Here is a 16690-nt window from a genome sequence, read left to right on the forward strand (position 1 = left end):
ACGCTATATACGTTAGCCAGGGCTGGTAATATATATAACGTAGAGATGCCTTACGATTGAAACGCGTGTTTGTTTGTCTGTTTGTGTGCTTTTGCACGTGCTGCGGTCTAGCGTTTGCTTTCCTGACATCTGTCAGCATTGTATTTGAAGATAGAGGAGAAAATAGTTCGGTTAGCTTACTCGATCAATGTCATTTCCGAGGCTGAGTCCGGCAGAACGTCCCGCGGCTGCTTGCTGGCAGCAGACTTGTTGCGCTTGAGAAGGTCGATGAGGAAGTCAGGCATCTTGACCACAACTATGTTCGGTTGAATTGTATGTATGTACAGGTTGATTGCGTGTTTGTGACTATGATTATTATCTGCTATCTACAATACCCCGTCAGGGAAGCCCATTCTTATAGAACTGGTTGCCCATACGAAAACTCCGATGCCGATGGCCGAGTCCACGGTTGCCGGACTCCGTACCATGGTACACCTGAGGCAGGAAGGATTGGCCGAAGAATTATCAATCCCCCGGTGATTGAATGACTTCTTGCACGTGCTGGGGGAGAACGAATGTCTGCCCAAGTCCCACCCAGTGCATGGCGTCCAGTCGCGTTAAGCCAAGCTTCATGGTGGGGAAGCTCTGGCTCTGGCAGCGGAGCACGCGCAGCCAGGAGTCAACAAGCTGTTTGCCCTTGGCGGCTCGTTCCGCATTAGGCGCTTGGACTAAGAGGAGGAGCGTGAAGTTGGAGACTGTTGCGAAGCCGATGCGAGACCCTGCACAGACCCGTTGGTCAGTATCCACGTGCAGGGATGGTAGGGCACAGATGTGACTTACATGAATACCAGAATCCGGTGAAGTCGCTCGACGTCAGCCGCCGCGTGAAGCTGATTACTATCGAAGCGCAGCGCTCCGCTGAGTTCAGGGTCGTCTCGCCCGTGCTGTGGTCGGACAGCTCTACGGCAGGGAAGGAGTCGATCTCAGGCATGTTGAGGAAGTCGAGCACGGGTGAATCATCTACAGCTGTATCCAAGGCGGAGGGGTTCGTGGGGATCTCGTCCAGGTCGAAAATTAACGGCGGACTGGAGGAGCGAGCCATCGGCCGAAGGAGCGCGCGGTAGACAAACAGGACAAGGATCAGGTAGGCAAAGTGGATCGAGGTGGGATACGGCGCAAGTCCGCTGACAGACTTGCTCCAGTTGGGCAGCCGGAAGCTTTCCGGCAGTGAGGAGTACCAGTCATTCAGCTTCTCCAGCAAGGGCCGGCCAGTGTCGTGTGAGACACGAAACCTTTCCGATAGGTATTGTGATTTGCGAAGGGTGCTGTCTCACTGTTAGTATGCGCTAAGGCCGACACCATCCTCGTATACTTACTAGAAGGATTCATAGATCTGTTCTGCGATGCCAGACAGGTCCACCAAGTAGCGGAAAGGCACCGGATCTTGCGGCTGGTGGACCCCGGATGACGATGAAGAAGCACCCCTGGTGTGATAGAGGAAGTCCGCACCATCAAGCTCACTCACATCCCATTCGCTCCGATGGATATACGGCGGTCGACCCATCAGCAAGCTGCGCCATTTGTCTTCGGCATAGATGGCCCACCACAGCCGGCGCCGCAGACGTTTCTCCCATGCGGGTATCCCCCACATGCGACACTCGATGTGTAGGCCCAATGATTCAGCTAGACCCACCACGGTGCCGACAAATGACCAGACAAACGGGGTGTCAGCGATGCTCGCCCGGGCCTCGTCAAGTGGCCGATGCAGGTACAACAAGGCTGTCTGCAGCACCGCCAGGTGTGGTGTGTGGATCTCCTCGGAGATTAACTCATAGGCCATGCGCCAGAGCCTGTCCGCCGGGGGAGCGTTATATGTTTGCAGCACGCACAGGTAATCGTCATGTGCGGCAAACGGTAGAGCAGATGCATACACCGCTGCCAGCAAATGCACGGGCGTGCGCTCTAGAGCCCATGGCTCGGGTATCGAACACGACGGAGTCAGCCCCATCTGCGAGCGGGAGATGAGCGGCAATGCGGGCCAGACATATTTGATGAACCTGTCCACGTTAGCACATGACCTTGGAGCTCAGGGCACGAAGAACTTACAGGGACACCAGTCGTTGTCCATAATCAGGTGGAACCAAGCGATTGAGCTCTTCCCGGGTCGTGTCGCCGCTGAAGCGACAGGATGTCTCCTGCTTGGCCGACGCAGCCAAATCATCTGCAGCAAGCATGAAATGAACCGGAATTTTATCCGCCGTCGGAACACCGCCTGCATTACGAAAGTGGACCTTGTAGAAGCACTTCACACCGGCATCATCAAAGGAGCAATGCCGAAGGAGCCAAGGGTCCGACTCGGCAGACGCCCCAAACAAATGGGCCGAAAAGCCTTCGAGCTGGTCCAGGCTCTGCACAAACTGCGTGGGAGATCGGCCAACTGTGACCAAATGGCCCGACACTGCAGGGGAGACGGCCCCATTCGTAGGCAAATCCTCTAGCGGAGCAAACGCTGGCTGGTGGTGGACCGCAGGGTTGACAGAACCACCGCGGGAGGGAATATGAGACGCCGGATGGTTGGGCGGCTCCTCCCATGGCGGTGGCAAGAAGGACGATTCCGGGTCAATGGATGATGCTACAGAGCCCGCAGGATCTACCATATGACCCGATGAATCACGTCGAGGCCTCTTAGGGGGTGGATGCTCGAAGGTGCATGGCAGATCGGCCGAACGACAGCGAACACAAGGTAGGCCGCCGTCCGTCTGGCATCCAAGCTTCCTTTCACGGCATTGATCGCAAGGGCGGTGCCTCTTGGAGCGATAGGGACGGGCAGACATGATTTTTGCGCCTATGAGACTGATCCATCGCAAATCTTAATTGAACGTGGCCGACGGAGAGGATATGCTGTAGTCCACAGAGTCTGAGCGCCGACGTTTGCCGACGTGGCGGGGGATTCTTGCTGATTCAGCTCGGCCGTCGGCCATCGGCCTTTTTTTTTTTTTTTTTTCTTTTTTTTTCTCTGATTTTTCCTTGTTTTTTTTTTTTTTTTTTCTTGGGCGTGTGATATATCTATCGTATAGGGCGTGCATCCTTCTGGAAATGAATCTATTGAGTAATTAACCCGAGATGAGCCGAGGCTGTTGGTGACCCCACGCAGACTATGTCTGTATGATTTATTGTTGTCAGTTAGCCCTAATTCCATGAATGCCTCCAAAGCTGCCCAAAGCGCCATTCAACAAGGGCTAGATCAATTAGAATCTGGTATGTAATACTCAGATAAGTTATATTATAAGTTAAATGTGCTCAGTACAGTGCGATAGATAATCTACATCTCTCGATGACTTCCTACACTGTAGTACTATACAACAACAGATATCGCACGACTTGAGTAATATATATTTTGTGGCGGGTGGCAGGAACACTAGATGCTATTCATCAGGATGAGCGCTAATTAGTGCCTCAAGATATTTCAACATATACCAACAGGCATTCCTAACCCACAACGGCTATACGGTAGCAGAAAATTAGACATCGTCGACGTACGTCCCCCCTAGGAACATGCCCTTCAAGATATTGGCGGAGGTTTCATGAGATCTCCCTTCATCATAATAGCCGGTCCTGTTGTAGAAACTCTGCCTGACCCTCTTGTAAAATGCAGGAGGATCGAGACAATCTTTTTGGACTCTCCAGTTTTCTCCTTCCCACTGATTCTGGTTTAGCCTTTTCCACGCCTTCTCAGTATTCACATGAAACCCATCTTCATCTAGATCGATTCGAATAGACCAGCGGATTTCCCTCCTGCTATCGGTCAGCCCTCCCTCGAGACCCACAATCCACAGATTTCGCTCGTTTTGGGGCAGTCGATTAGGGATAGCTCTGATCCAGGTGGAATTGCCAATAGTATCTATCTGGACAAAGGTGATAATCGCCCATGTCAAGGGCAAATCTTCGGTTCGCTCTTGTTCATGTAGGCTCATCGTGTTTAGCTTCCGGCACTGCTTTTATAAACAGGGTTTAGTAGATGGTTTGCCTGAAAGGTACAGCTATAAGGACTAGTATCTGCGAAACATACCTGAGTTAGAAAGTTAGAGAACCGCGGTGATGGTGTAGATAAAATATAAAACAGGATAGCAAGACTTAAATATGTCAGAGAAGTACCTCGCTGTATAGAGAGACACCCCAATAAACGTGTACTCGGAATTATGCTTGCTTTTACCGGCCGCGTACAGTTCATAGTTCACCTACGCACGAGCCCTATCAGCTACCTAAAAGCGGCTGCCTACATGCCCACTCTAATGCAGTGCAACCCCATGCCATTTCCGGCTGCACCTATAGCATGGTTCATCACTTAAGCAGCCAACTGGATATCTGGGAACTCAAATGTCTATCTTCAGTGGGACTTTTGCATCGGTTCTCGGGCAGAAAGATCGGCATAGGCATAAGGCCTAAAGTGTCAGAGAGAAATTGTCTAAAAGGGCTTTGTACGTTCAAGCCATGTCAGACTACGTCAGCTGGGCAAGCCAGTCAAACTGGCTGCTGCAAGGCCACCCCGAGATGAGCTTCACTCCTCTGGCGTTAGTTACAGAGGTCAGTCAATGTCAATAGGCTGATCGACCGGCTGGCATAATGCAAAGGGCCTAGAATGCCATTGACCCTCCACCATCACGGCGGTCTTTTGACCACAACCAGAAGATTCCTGCTCACTCTAGAAAAGGGAAACCACTTATACAGTAGTACTACTCAGTCCAATCTACCTTCTCCGGTTCAGCCTGATAGTTTTGTTAGTAGGGTGGATAACTGAGATGAGGTGTCTATAAACATCGGCAGGACCCGTGGACAGCCACGGGCCGGGTTTTAGTGGTAGAAATTAAATTATAGGTAGTTAGGTCTAGACTCCAGTAGCCCGTACCCCTAGAATTGGTAGCAATGCTGTCTTTCAGCTCTCGCTTGTCCGAATGGTGATTAGTAGGTAGCCGATTGAAGGACAGCCAAGGCATCTTCCCGGAACTGCCCGGGATATCTGGATCAGCGTACCCGCTGTAGGAGCCTAGTATGTACAGAGTAAAGGCCTGGAGAAAGGCTCCAAGCCAATCAGTGGCTTGAGTGGATGTACAGACTAGCTCTTCATCTTTTGTGTTTATTTCCTGCCATCTAACAGGCTGTGCATCATTCGGTAGACCCGCAAGCCTCCCGCCGCCAGCATCGTCGAGGAAGCCAATATGCTGCTTCCGCGGGACGAACTGGTTTGTGCATCGATGATCACCCCCTTTCTAGGCAAGTGATGCTTGGGATGTGCGCCGCAGTCAGCCCTTCCATGACACTCTTATCAAGTCAAGTGAATACCCGGTGGATTTGGTTGGGGTTTGAGATGTACACGTACTCAGATAATGGGCAACACTGCCGCGTACTCTAATTTCAGGTTTCAACCAGTCTCCTCCGTATACGAGGGGATTTTGACGGGTCCAACCTGCGTACTATTGTCAAAATTCGTCTTGAGAATCTTGGCTCACTTCTCGCTCTTCCAGGATATCGTGATTACATGGCTGCCTGAATAAGGCTTATATCCAACGCTTGGTTAGCTGACCTACAATAGACAACACTCGTCTAATAAACCTACAAGTTGCAAATTCAGCTGAATTCATAACTGTACATTCATCTCGCTATGCTATGTCTATATTCATGCTAATTTAGCGTCTCGCGGAGACCTTCTATCAGATCAGCCTCTAAATACATCATACATCAATCACAGAACCAAGAAAAGAGCAAATGCTTACGCGAAATACTCATTGAACTTCTCCCGCGTCTCCTGCTGGCAATCAAAGCCATAGATGATCTTCTGCACATCCGCATCGGCCCACTTATCCGGAACGGGTCCGTTGCCCTTCTTCAACGCCGCGAACTGCTTGTCTCGCTCCTCCTTGGCAGCGCCGTCACCCAGATGAAGAGCGCGACCCGATGCAGCCGCCAGCTCGACCAGCGCATATGCCCGCTCCTTACGAACCTTCTCGTATACCTTTAGCGCCTTCGCGATCGAGGCGGGGGTCGTATCCGGTAGCAGGGACAACGCGATGGCAATCACGGCGCCGTCTTCAATGGCCTGCGCGGCTCCCTGCGCAAGATGAGGCAACGTCGGGTGGCAAGCATCGCCGACCAGCGCGGTGGACTCGTGCGTCCAAGTCTCCAGGGGCTCGTGGACGCGCAGCTTCCATTCGCAGACCTCGCCCTCGGGGACGTAGCTCAGCATGCGCTGCACCATGGGGCAGAAGTCGCCGAAGACCTCCAACATGGTTTTCTTGGATCCGCGCGTCGTGTAGGTGGCGTTGGTGGCGGCCGCAAAGTTGGTGTCGGGCTGCACGGTGGAGAGGTTGTAGATGGTGTTGTTGGACACGGGGTAGGCGATGATGTGCCGCTTCTCGCCGATCCAGCGCGTCACCTTGGTCCCGTTGATCAGCGCCAGGAGCTCCGGGTCGTCCTTGATCTGGTCCTTGTGGATCATGATTCGGTATGCCGCTTGGTTCGTATCCTTCACGCCGGTCTGGATGCCCAGCTTGTCCATCATGGCGACCCGCGTGTTGCTCTTGATGCCGTCGGCGCCCAGCAGCACGTCCGCCTCGACGCGGTACGGCGCCTGGCTGGAGTCGCGCGGCGTCGCTGTGAAGGAGGGCCGGGGGCCGAACGAGTCGACGTCCGCGGCAGACGTGGAGAAATGGAACTTGATGTTCGGGTAGCGGAGACAGCCCTGGTACAGTCCGTTGGACAACGATGACCGGTGGCCAACCATGTGCGGGTATCCATAGGTGTCTTTGATATATTGCAGCGGAACATGCGCCAACTCCGAGTCGGTGGCACCCACTAGGACCGAAGGTCAGCATAATTGGCACTCATTTTGGAAGAGAATAGGGGAAGATGCGCGATGCCATACCTCGTACGCTGGTCTCTTCGATATTTACGGCCTCGGCTTCAATTCCCTTCCATACGCCCAGGCGGTCCAGCACTCGGGCCATGTTCGGCGCCAGTTGGATACCCGCTCCAACGAAGCCCAGGTCCGAGGCCGATTCATAGACATCGATATTCTTGAAGCCTTCTTGGGCGAGGGCCAGGGCGCATGTAAGCCCTCCCATACCTAACATATCCCGCAATGTTAATGATTTCCAGTTATTCCTCTTTGCTCCCGGGGGAAGTAACAGTATTCACGCACCAGCGCCCAGAATGGCGATTTCAAGATCTTGCGGTGACTTAGCCATTGTGAGATAATTGTGTGAATGTCTTGACTTTCTCGTCTTTGGTCTCGATGAGATAGATAGTCGTTCAGCTGTAGATTTATTTAAATGACGGGCACGGTCCCTCGGCCATAAGGCGGGAAAAGATTTATCCCCGATTCCCACGCTTCCCCACAAATCCCACAATGGTGACGAGGTTGAGTACTGCGTTTTGAATTAGCATTCTGCTGCTTGGCCATGGCGCGAGGTCCGATCTGGGGAAGAAAACTGGCTCGTCGCCTCTCCACGTCGGCAGTTTTTCCCCGTGGGGCGAATCAATTTACATCCGACGGCGCGGTATCGTCTTCGGACAACTTGGTAGGATAGTCGGGCTTAGGTGCTTATTCCGATGGTACTATATTTCTAGTCTAATAATGTACATACATTCATTTATATACACATGTAGATCCATCAGACCGCTGATCGAGTCCCTGTTCGGTCAAACTCTGTTTCGTTCGTGGCGGTTGCTCCGCGTGGCATGTTTCGGACGTCGACGAGAGTATAATCTGGCAGATGGTACTTAGTACACACGTCTGAGGTGAGAGAAGTGACCGGAAGACATACTACAAGGCCTCGCCAAGGGTCTGCACCACCTGGCCAACAGGGATACCAACACCGGGCAGTCCGAGCCCGATAAGAAGACCGGCGATGGAAGGAGAAAGTTGAACCAGTAGAGCACCTCCGTCCTCACCGATGATGGTCAGAATGCACTCCACAGGGTCACCCAAGTCGTAGACGAGATCACCCACGGTGGCCGCAGACTGGATGACAGTGCCGACAGGCTCGGCAAGCTGACCGAGACCCAAGCCAGTGAGCAGGTTAGCGATGGGCCGGCTCAAGGCAATGAGGAGAATCTTGGAGTCCTCGCCGACAACCTTGAGAGCGCAGTTCACAACGGGGGCAAGGTCCTCGAGGAGTCCATCGCCACGCTTGAGGTGCTGGCCGACGGTGCCGACGATGCTGCCCACGGGCTGAGCGATACTAGGAAGTCCGAGTCCGGTGAGGAGTCCGGTGATGGAGGGCTCGAGCTCAATCAACAGGAATCCACCGTCCTGTCCCACAACGGTCAAGAGGCATTCGACGGGCTCACCCAAGTCTGCGATGAGCTCGCCAATGGTGGCAGCGCTCTTAATGATGTGACCAACGGGCTGGCCCAAGCCAGGGAGGCCGAGTCCGGTCAGAAGACCAGCAACGCCGGGGCTGAGCTTGAGCAAGAGCTCCTCGGTGTGCTCACCAACAATGGTCAGGACGTCGTTGAGTTGCGGGCCAAGGTCCTGGATGAGGTGTCCGGTTCCGTGGCAGCCGTCGTCGTCACAACCGCCCTTGGAAGGTTCCTCAGGATCTTCTGGGTCCTCTGGATCCTCAGGGTCGTCACAGTCTTCGGGATCCTCTGGGTCTTCAGGATCGTTCGGGTGTCCAGGGACCGTAGGAAGGCCGGGAGTAGGCAACCCAGGAATTCCAGGAACCGGCAACCCAGGAACACCAGGAACAGGCAATCCAGGAATGCCAGGAACGGGTGGAACTCCACCAGGACCAGGAACCGGGACTGGAACTGGAAGGGGACCAGGGCCCTCCGAAGGAGGCAGAGATGGTACCTCAGGAGTGTTGCCATCGTCGCCCGAGTCACAGTCGCAAGGCTCGGATGAAGCTCCAAGGAGGCCTCGGGCTTGGTGAGCGCTGCCCAAGGGGCTGGCCGCACTGCATGCCGCCAAAGCGATAGTAGCTAGGATGGTGGCTTTCATGGTGGAAGGAATAAAGAATGTACAATCAAAAAGAGCGACTGTTAGATAACTGCCAATGGAAGAATAAAAGAAGAGCCAGAAAGCCCGGTGAAAGAATGAATGCTTGCTGTTGAGCAACGTGGAAGCGCGACAAGACCATATTTATACAGTCTTCTCATCTCCTGATCGCCTTTTTTCCTTTGCATTTGCATGGCCAGATGCATGGGTACCTGCCTGCCAAGCAGTGACTATCCAGAACTATCCAGTCTCATCGGAAGTGGCGGATCAGTGACAAGCCCATGGGCCTGGCGATTATCGGGTGCTTCAAAGGACAACATTTAAGCCAACCGGCAAAAGGGTAATAGCATGTCTTGGCTGTTAAAGAAAATCTTGTACTGTACCTATCTAAGTTCTATTTACTTCGTAGATACGTTTCTCTACCTCACTCGGGAATATTGACATGTCAACCCTATGGCAATGATTAGATGGTATCTCAGGCGACACATCTCGTAGAATTGTCCGTTGGGCATCTTGTCCTCTCGAGTACCTCAAATCGTCTCCATCTTCAGGGGTGATTTGTGTTCATTGTCTAAGACATGCATTGGTAAGTCCAATGTGGCTGGCGATGGTCAGGGATTAATTCTTGGTCGAGGCTCTCGATCCCTGCCATATAGACTCATGCTATAACCACTCCAGTGGCAAAGGGTTTAGCGGATCAAGGAAATCCCCGTTCATGTTTAGTAAAAGCTCCATAATAAGCTTAAAGTAGTATTACGCCGGTTGTCCGAATCGATGTGATCGCCGAGGTTAAGTGCACTTTTGGGGATGGACCTGCATAAACTATTGAGCTTGGCGCAGTTGATCACCCGCATCGGATGTGATGCATCACTGGGAGATGCGCGATTTGGCCCCAATTGGGTGGGAAACTCTAGCCTGATAGCAGTGGATTCTATAGTCACAGAGTAAAAATAGAGTAAGTGAAATACATGGCAAGAAAAAGAAAGAATATACCGCAACGGTGCATCCGGCAGAATTTACAGGGTCATCGCTCATTGACAAATAGGTGCACGACTCTATCGAATCATTGCCTGCAGGTAGTGTAGCATTCTCTGTAGCCAGCTTGACTGTCGGGGTCCTTCAGGCCCTCCGGGACCTCCGGGACCTCCAGGCTCACCCCAGTAGCGTCGTCCCTCTCCACTCGGCCTCGACGCATCTCGACACTGCGGGTGCTCATAGTCCTCGACTGTTCCCATGGGCCAAATGGGAATCACGCAAATTTCGTTGTCGGCACATCCCTTACATTCCTTCCATGTGGTCCAGGACAAGTAGTCCATTAGACTCTGAAGTTGGGCGACCGCTGCGGCGTAGTCTGTTTGCTTCCAGGCCTCGATCATCGCCGAACAGATACTGTGGGTAACGGATCGAACGGCATCGCTGGCCAGCCCATCTGAGGAAGCCCCTGCAGGTACAAACTGCATGCTGCACCGGTGGACCTCCAGAGATGTATTGCGATCGTCATAGTCGATGAAGGGGCCGAGACTGTTCTCGATTTCCTCGTGAAGTGCCTGCAGCGTTGATAGCTGTCCAGAGACCAGGTAGCTCAGCTCATGCGCGTATCGTTGCACTACCATATCTGCAACTCCCTGCCAGTTAAATGAGGTCTCACTAGGATCATGGTTCATGATGAGATGGTCCAGATCGCTCCGAATCGGGCCCAGCTCATCGGCAAAGAGATGATGCAACCGGGGCAGTACGTGACTATTACTACCCGAGGAACGAAACAAATCCAAGCCATAGACATACGCCGTCACAAAATGGTCATAATTGAGGATGACCCTGTTGCTCCCGATTCCATTGTACCGTGCTGCGATGGCTTTGTACCAGAGCATTGCCCCAAAAAGGGGGCCCTTCTTGCCTTTGCCTCCACGCGGGCCGGGGCCTTTTCTATCCGGCTTCACCTGAGTGACCCGAATCTCATCGAGGTCCCTGGCGAAATCACAAAGGATTATCTCGAACCCGGCCTCCATACGGATGACACCGTCCAGACGGCCTTGGTAGTTGTCCCGAGCCATGCGGCAGATAAGTTCTGCCCGTTCATCTTCCAACATTCCGGGCCTACCCTCGAGTGCATCGCGAAGCAGGATCCGATCCTGAGAGTCGAGTGTTCCATTTTCTGTTTTGGCAGCCGACATTCCGTCGAGGTACAGTAGTCGCAAGTCCTTTGCGGCCGTGTATGTATGGAGGTATCCTGGCTTATCTTGATCCCTATCCTGATCTTTTCCTGATTCCATATGTTCCGGCTTGAGCGGCAGTTGGGACCGCTTGTATGGACCTTTGCCTGGAGGAGGGCCATGATGGGGTCTTGCGAAGACCATAGCATGCTCTGGCTCGAAGGCTAACCATTCCGTTCCGTTCACTGGGCCGGGGGAGGAATTTCCGTGGTACAGTTGGGTTCCTTTCGGCACGGTGGCCAGGAAAAAGGACATACCATTATGGTGCAACGAGGACCCCCACTGGCGCATGGAGGAATGAATCGCATTGAAGATGTGATTGGCATTGGGTGGAAAGTTGAGCTCCGAGGCGATGATGCTGGGGACAAGGAGTGCGAAAAGCAGTACAAAGGCTCGCAGAAGAACCACAGGCATAGTAGGCCCTGCCATGACTCGTGTATTTCCCTTCCCGTTCTCCTTTCTTGAGCCTCTTGAGAAACCCAAATGACTTAGCTACAGCTCCTTTATTATAGTCCGCCGGCTCGGAGCTATCGTCACGCCAAGTGGGGGGATGACAACGACGGCCGCGTCACCCGTGAAACCAGACAGAATCCGAGTTGATCGGCTTATTGGTCGGCGTCCCGTCTGAAGGAGAAAGCTTGAGTGGAAATAGGGCTGCCTAGAAAGACCGGATCTGTGTCTGAAGAATTGGTAGAGAGGTCAAGTGCCGACAGTTCGATCTTATCACACACGTGTGGTCTCCACATATCCTGATCCTTATCAGATCGAGTGGCAAGTGAACCCTAACGGTCCTAACGGAATCGCTTCCAACTACCCTCTTCATTGATCTTCCTGATGAATACGATGTGTAGCCCAAAATAAAACATAATGAAGATACCAGATATCATCTAATTATACACTATTTCCAAGTGGCCAACTCGCCAAGCGTTAACCTTACAGTTTTTTGTATACCGCGCTGATATAACCAGCTGCTGTCGATCATTGAATGGGTTATTTATAGTGGCACATATGCGATAAAGAAATCAAGCTTCCTATACAGGACTACGAGGACATGGTAGGGCTGCTATTAGCCACGAATTTATCCCTACAAAGAAATCTAATCTTACATCCCAGACACAAGTTCCATCCGCGTCATGCTTAACCTCCTTTCCCGGATTAGGAGACATCAATGTAAATTGCTGTAGAGCCGTCAAGGCCTGCTCCTCACGAATCTCGTCAACAATCCACCCGTCCTTTAGCGTAAACATAATAGTGCCTGAGAAATGCACTTCCTTGCCCGTATTGGGTTGACCAAGTTCATAGACTCTGCGGTACGGACACCACCTTCGTGGTGGAATAGTGCTTGGGCATGAGGGAGCTGGCATAGTCGAGCTAGTCAGTCGGCGAGTTACCTCTCTAAAACTATACCCAGTATCTCCTGAAGATCATGCAACTTGGTAGAACAGTACAGTATTAATCTATACCACCCTTCTAATTAGTGGTGGCCGCGTGGCCTGGGGATATAAACATAGAAATTACCGGCATGTAATATTATTTCCGAGGCGAAGAACTTTACTGCAGTCAACGGCAAATATACGGGGAGTCAAATCTGTGACCAAGGATCATTTGCCAGCACCGCAGTCTGGCCCGTGGCCTTTCTGTACATTTTACTATGTTGTAAGAACCCTGCTAGCATAACTCTGACGTGGACTATAGTAGTGGCTATATAGGTTGGGCTGGGGTTCAGCGTTGGCAAGAATCCTGTTGATTCCATAGCCATTTAGATCTCTATCCACTGTACGGAGTACCGATTTGCATCTATTTGGCCTGGTTGAACTGTATCAACCTTATATCCCTCTCCTATACCATCCTCTAGCTCTCTCTGCCTCTCTGTGTGTGTATTCTACCTCAGCGATTCGACCGCAGGAAGACGCCTCCATAATTAATGCAGGCCATCCTTGCCTTGCGTATGCTACGCCACCAATTATGTAAGTAATAATAGACACGTAGATTCACATGTGCTTGAAAAGTAGTTGTGGCGTTTCTCCCGGGGAAAAAGCTCCGTAGAAGGCTAAGGTCACCGACCTGTGGAGGCATTAGTACTAAGTACCTTAAGGACATACCACTAAAAGAGATCATTTGTTAGTCTTATTTTCTAGCCCCACAGCATGGGCTATTCGGAACTGCAATAACTGGCTACTACGACCTGGGCATGATAACATGCATATTCTGGAATTAGCACAATATGGGCGATATTGCACACTGAAAAATGGGAGGGGGTTAGCATGAAATAATCAGGGGCCCTTCTTTTGTTTCATTGCCGTTTTCGCTGGTAAGACTTGGGTCGCCCAGACTGATGCTAGGCTTCTACCAGTGGTACTTTGCCCCGTACGATGGTTCACAAAGAGTAGGCCACGCAGTAGGTACGGGTTAATCTTGCTTAGCAAACCTGCATCGAGTGGATCGACGACCTATAAGCGGGAGGAACCGGTGGCATAACAGTTTATTCATGCACAGACACTTCGGGGCCCCTCATTTCTGGGGTAACTCTGTAGGCTGTTCCAGAGCGTCTAGAACTCATGTGCTTGGTTCAGATGACCCAAAGCTGGCTCGATGATAATACAGATGCAAGCACATGCTTCCTCCATTGCCATAGGGAGAACCGGAGAGAGCGCCAGAAACGTGGGGGGGGGGGCAATATGCTGGATAATGAGTGGCATGCACGTATGGCATGCTTGCTTCTGCTAGAACTGGCATACTAGCACAGTAAGTGCGTGACATACTTTCAGCTGGGCCCGGTGGAAGCAAACAATCGTGACATGCAGTATGCCTAAAATGGTAGACTCTCCGAGGCTGACTTGCATCCTGCATGTTCTGTCGCTCTCGTTGATTCGATCTTCTGACCAAGCTGGACTAGAAAATTGTTTCAACTAATCTTGGCTGAACTAGCTGTGGTATTTGGGCCTTCAGCTTCCCAAAATGAACTTGAAGAGGGAATAGCGGAGAGTACTGTTAGGGATTAGGAACTGCACAAAATGCGTATTTCTCCTATGAATCATGGGGTGGATGGCAGACACCGTGTATAAATACCCCGGCTCAGACTGGCTTGAACAGATTGTCAACCTCCATTAACTCTTCATTCTGAAAGGCTACTCCCTCTTGAACCAGTAAAACAAGTCACACTGCATCGATAAACCATTTTGCCTTCGACTTCCCAAGGTAGAGTGCCCTCGTTTTGCTGGTTAGCTTAGTGTTACTGACACCGCACAAGATGGCAGGACCAAAGCACCAACGATACATAACCAAGGGTGACAACCTGGTTAGCTCAGAGAAATCCACTCTGTACTATGACGCAGGAGACCAAGCCCTGTATAAAATTGTCGACACCCGCCTCCTCGGCTATGAGTGGGTGCTTATATGGTCTTACGAGAACACCAGTGACAATGACTACACCCAGAAAAATACAATTACTACCACCCTGAGAACCAAGACTGGATCCGAGGCTGCGGAGAATTTCAAAGTGAGCGCAGGGTTCTCGGGCATGGGCATTACTGCCACGGCGGAAGCTGGCGTAGAGCACAAGACATTCACCGAAGAGGAGACGACTTCGACGACTCAACGCGAACAGACGTACACCGTCAAGCCGCATTCGTCTGTTTTCATATACCAGAAGGTATACAATTTTCAAGTGGATGTATGGTTCAAACTGGATGCTTGGGCCAAGTACTGGACGGTCGGCAACTGGCAACGGGACGGAGTCGCACAGGTTTCGTCCGGCATTGCTATTTATGCGAATGAATTCGCACAGACAGGCGAGGCGTTGGGTGGCAAAGCTGATTTAGTGCCGGAGACGGTGCAAAGTGCAGATGAGAAGACAAACATCCGGCGGTTCGAGGATTGCACCAAGCGTGCCCAGTCGTATCTTCATGAAAGGGGAGTTTGACACAGTTCAAGCCCTGACCGGTGTGGACTGATTTCTCCTAATGGTTTCAACAACCAGATTACTTTCGACTTTGATGTCGACTACCTTTCGGACTTTTGAGAACCATCGGAATTTGCTTTGCTTTATTTGTTTCAACAATATGAGTCAGTGACATACTATATAGCAAATTAGCAGTCTACGTTTCGAGCCGTGTGCACCCACTTTCTGAAATAAAGTATTAAGAAATAAATGATAGTAGATCAATATAATATGGATATGGATATGGATATGGATATATAATAATTTGTTAAAGACGACTCGGCAGGTCCTCAACTAGATAATCTAATCTAATCTCCTCACTGGATACTGAACCCGAACCCTAACCTACCTAACGTGTCACCGCATCGAATCTCCCCGCGCTCCCCATACTCGATAAACTCGTCAATGATCCAAACTCCTTAATCACCCCCCTCTTCCCAAAATCTTAAAAAAAGAAACAACCATGGCTCCTAAGCCACGCACCCTCCTCCTCACACTGGACGCGTTCGAAACGCTCTTCCACCCGCGCCCATCCGTACCGGAACAATACGCGTCGGCCGCGCACCACTTCGGGCTGCCCCAAACGGCCATTACGGCCGAGCGTGTGCTCTCCGCCTTCAAACCGGTGTTCAAAGCGCAGTCCCAAGCGCGCCCGAACTACGGCCGCGCCGACGTCATCCGCGGCCACTACGGCGGACCCCGGCAATGGTGGGGGGAGATCATCCAGGGGACTTTTTCGCGGGTCCTGGCCGAATATTCTAATAACAACACTCGGGGCCAAATAGACCTCCCCGAGGGATTGGTCGGGTATTTACTTGATCGGTTCGCGAGTAAGGAGGGTTATGCGCTGTATGATGACGTGGGGCCCTTTTTTTCGCGGATTCGGGCGGTAAAAGAGAAGGGGGCGTTGGGTCCGTTTGATCGGGTGTTGGTTGGGGTGATTTCGAACTCGGATGATCGGGTTCCGGCGGTGTTGAAGTCGTTGGGGTTGCGTGTTGGAGATTGTCGGGCTGACGAGGGGGTTGATAGTATGCGGTTGTCTGGGTTTGAAGAAAGGGATTCTTCTGGGATGGAGGGCTCAGGTATGAATGACAGTGTCAAGGATATCGACCTGGTTATTACGAGTTACGAGGCTGGGGTGGAGAAGCCGAGTCCCAGGATCTTTGAGGTGGCCATGAGGCAGGCGAAGGCTTTGGCTCGGGCTGATGTCCCTGGTGACTGGACTTGTGTTCACGTCGGGGATGACTTTGAGAAGGACTATAGGGCTGCCCTTGGAGCGGGTTGGGATGGGTATTTCCTTGCTCGTGGAGACGATGCCAGGAGTGGCGATGGCGACAATGTGATTCGGTCCCTCGTGGATTTGATCCCTGTGCTGGAGGCTTATCATTGATTCGATCGTGTTGGGTGCTCTGGTGTGATCGCATGGTGGAGGTCTATCCACTTCATTGTTGTTAATTGCAAACTCTACACATAGTATATACAATGATGGTTGTAGGTTGACTGGTTTTCCAGACGTGTGGAAAGAAGTATCCAACGAGCGTGGAAGTACAAGAAAAGGATTAA

The 16690-nt window shown here is 51.7% G+C and overlaps 5 protein-coding genes across 5 annotated transcripts; 2 read left to right on the top strand and 3 right to left on the bottom strand.

Annotated features, from left to right (window-relative positions):
• Window positions 1-500: 500 nt before the first annotated feature.
• Window positions 501-2813, bottom strand: ANOM_004523 (transcription factor domain protein; the record flags this gene model as incomplete). The annotated part of the gene is made up of 4 exons (XM_015549780.1): window positions 501-758; window positions 820-1304; window positions 1356-2036; window positions 2086-2813. 4 exons carry the CDS (start codon window positions 2811-2813, stop codon window positions 505-507), a joined length of 2148 nt encoding a protein of 715 aa, XP_015407198.1. The 3' UTR covers window positions 501-504.
• A 2933-nt stretch (window positions 2814-5746) lies between these two features.
• ANOM_004524 (putative monooxygenase) lies at window positions 5747-8977 on the bottom strand (the record flags this gene model as incomplete). The annotated part of the gene is made up of 5 exons (XM_015549781.1): window positions 5747-6828; window positions 6899-7099; window positions 7175-7288; window positions 7620-7666; window positions 7800-8977. Coding segments are annotated over 4 exons (1428 nt in total), but the record flags the coding sequence as incomplete, so codon positions are not given.
• A 1052-nt stretch (window positions 8978-10029) lies between these two features.
• ANOM_004525 (uncharacterized protein) lies at window positions 10030-11616 on the bottom strand (the record flags this gene model as incomplete). Its single annotated transcript, XM_015549782.1, has 1 exon — window positions 10030-11616. One exon carries the CDS (start codon window positions 11614-11616, stop codon window positions 10030-10032), a length of 1587 nt encoding a protein of 528 aa, XP_015407199.1.
• Window positions 11617-14437: 2821 nt separating this feature from the next.
• On the top strand, window positions 14438-15109 carry ANOM_004526 (uncharacterized protein; the record flags this gene model as incomplete). Its single annotated transcript, XM_015549783.1, has 1 exon — window positions 14438-15109. The coding sequence occupies one exon, from the start codon at window positions 14438-14440 to the stop codon at window positions 15107-15109; it is 672 nt and encodes a 223-aa protein (XP_015407200.1).
• A 481-nt stretch (window positions 15110-15590) lies between these two features.
• Window positions 15591-16517, top strand: ANOM_004527 (haloacid dehalogenase-like hydrolase; the record flags this gene model as incomplete). The annotated part of the gene is made up of 1 exon (XM_015549784.1): window positions 15591-16517. The coding sequence occupies one exon, from the start codon at window positions 15591-15593 to the stop codon at window positions 16515-16517; it is 927 nt and encodes a 308-aa protein (XP_015407201.1).
• Window positions 16518-16690: the final 173 nt, after the last annotated feature.

The sequence above is a fragment of the Aspergillus nomiae genome, assembly GCF_001204775.2.
Source record: "Aspergillus nomiae NRRL 13137 chromosome Unknown contig00122, whole genome shotgun sequence".
NCBI classification, from domain to species: domain Eukaryota; kingdom Fungi; phylum Ascomycota; class Eurotiomycetes; order Eurotiales; family Aspergillaceae; genus Aspergillus; species Aspergillus nomiae.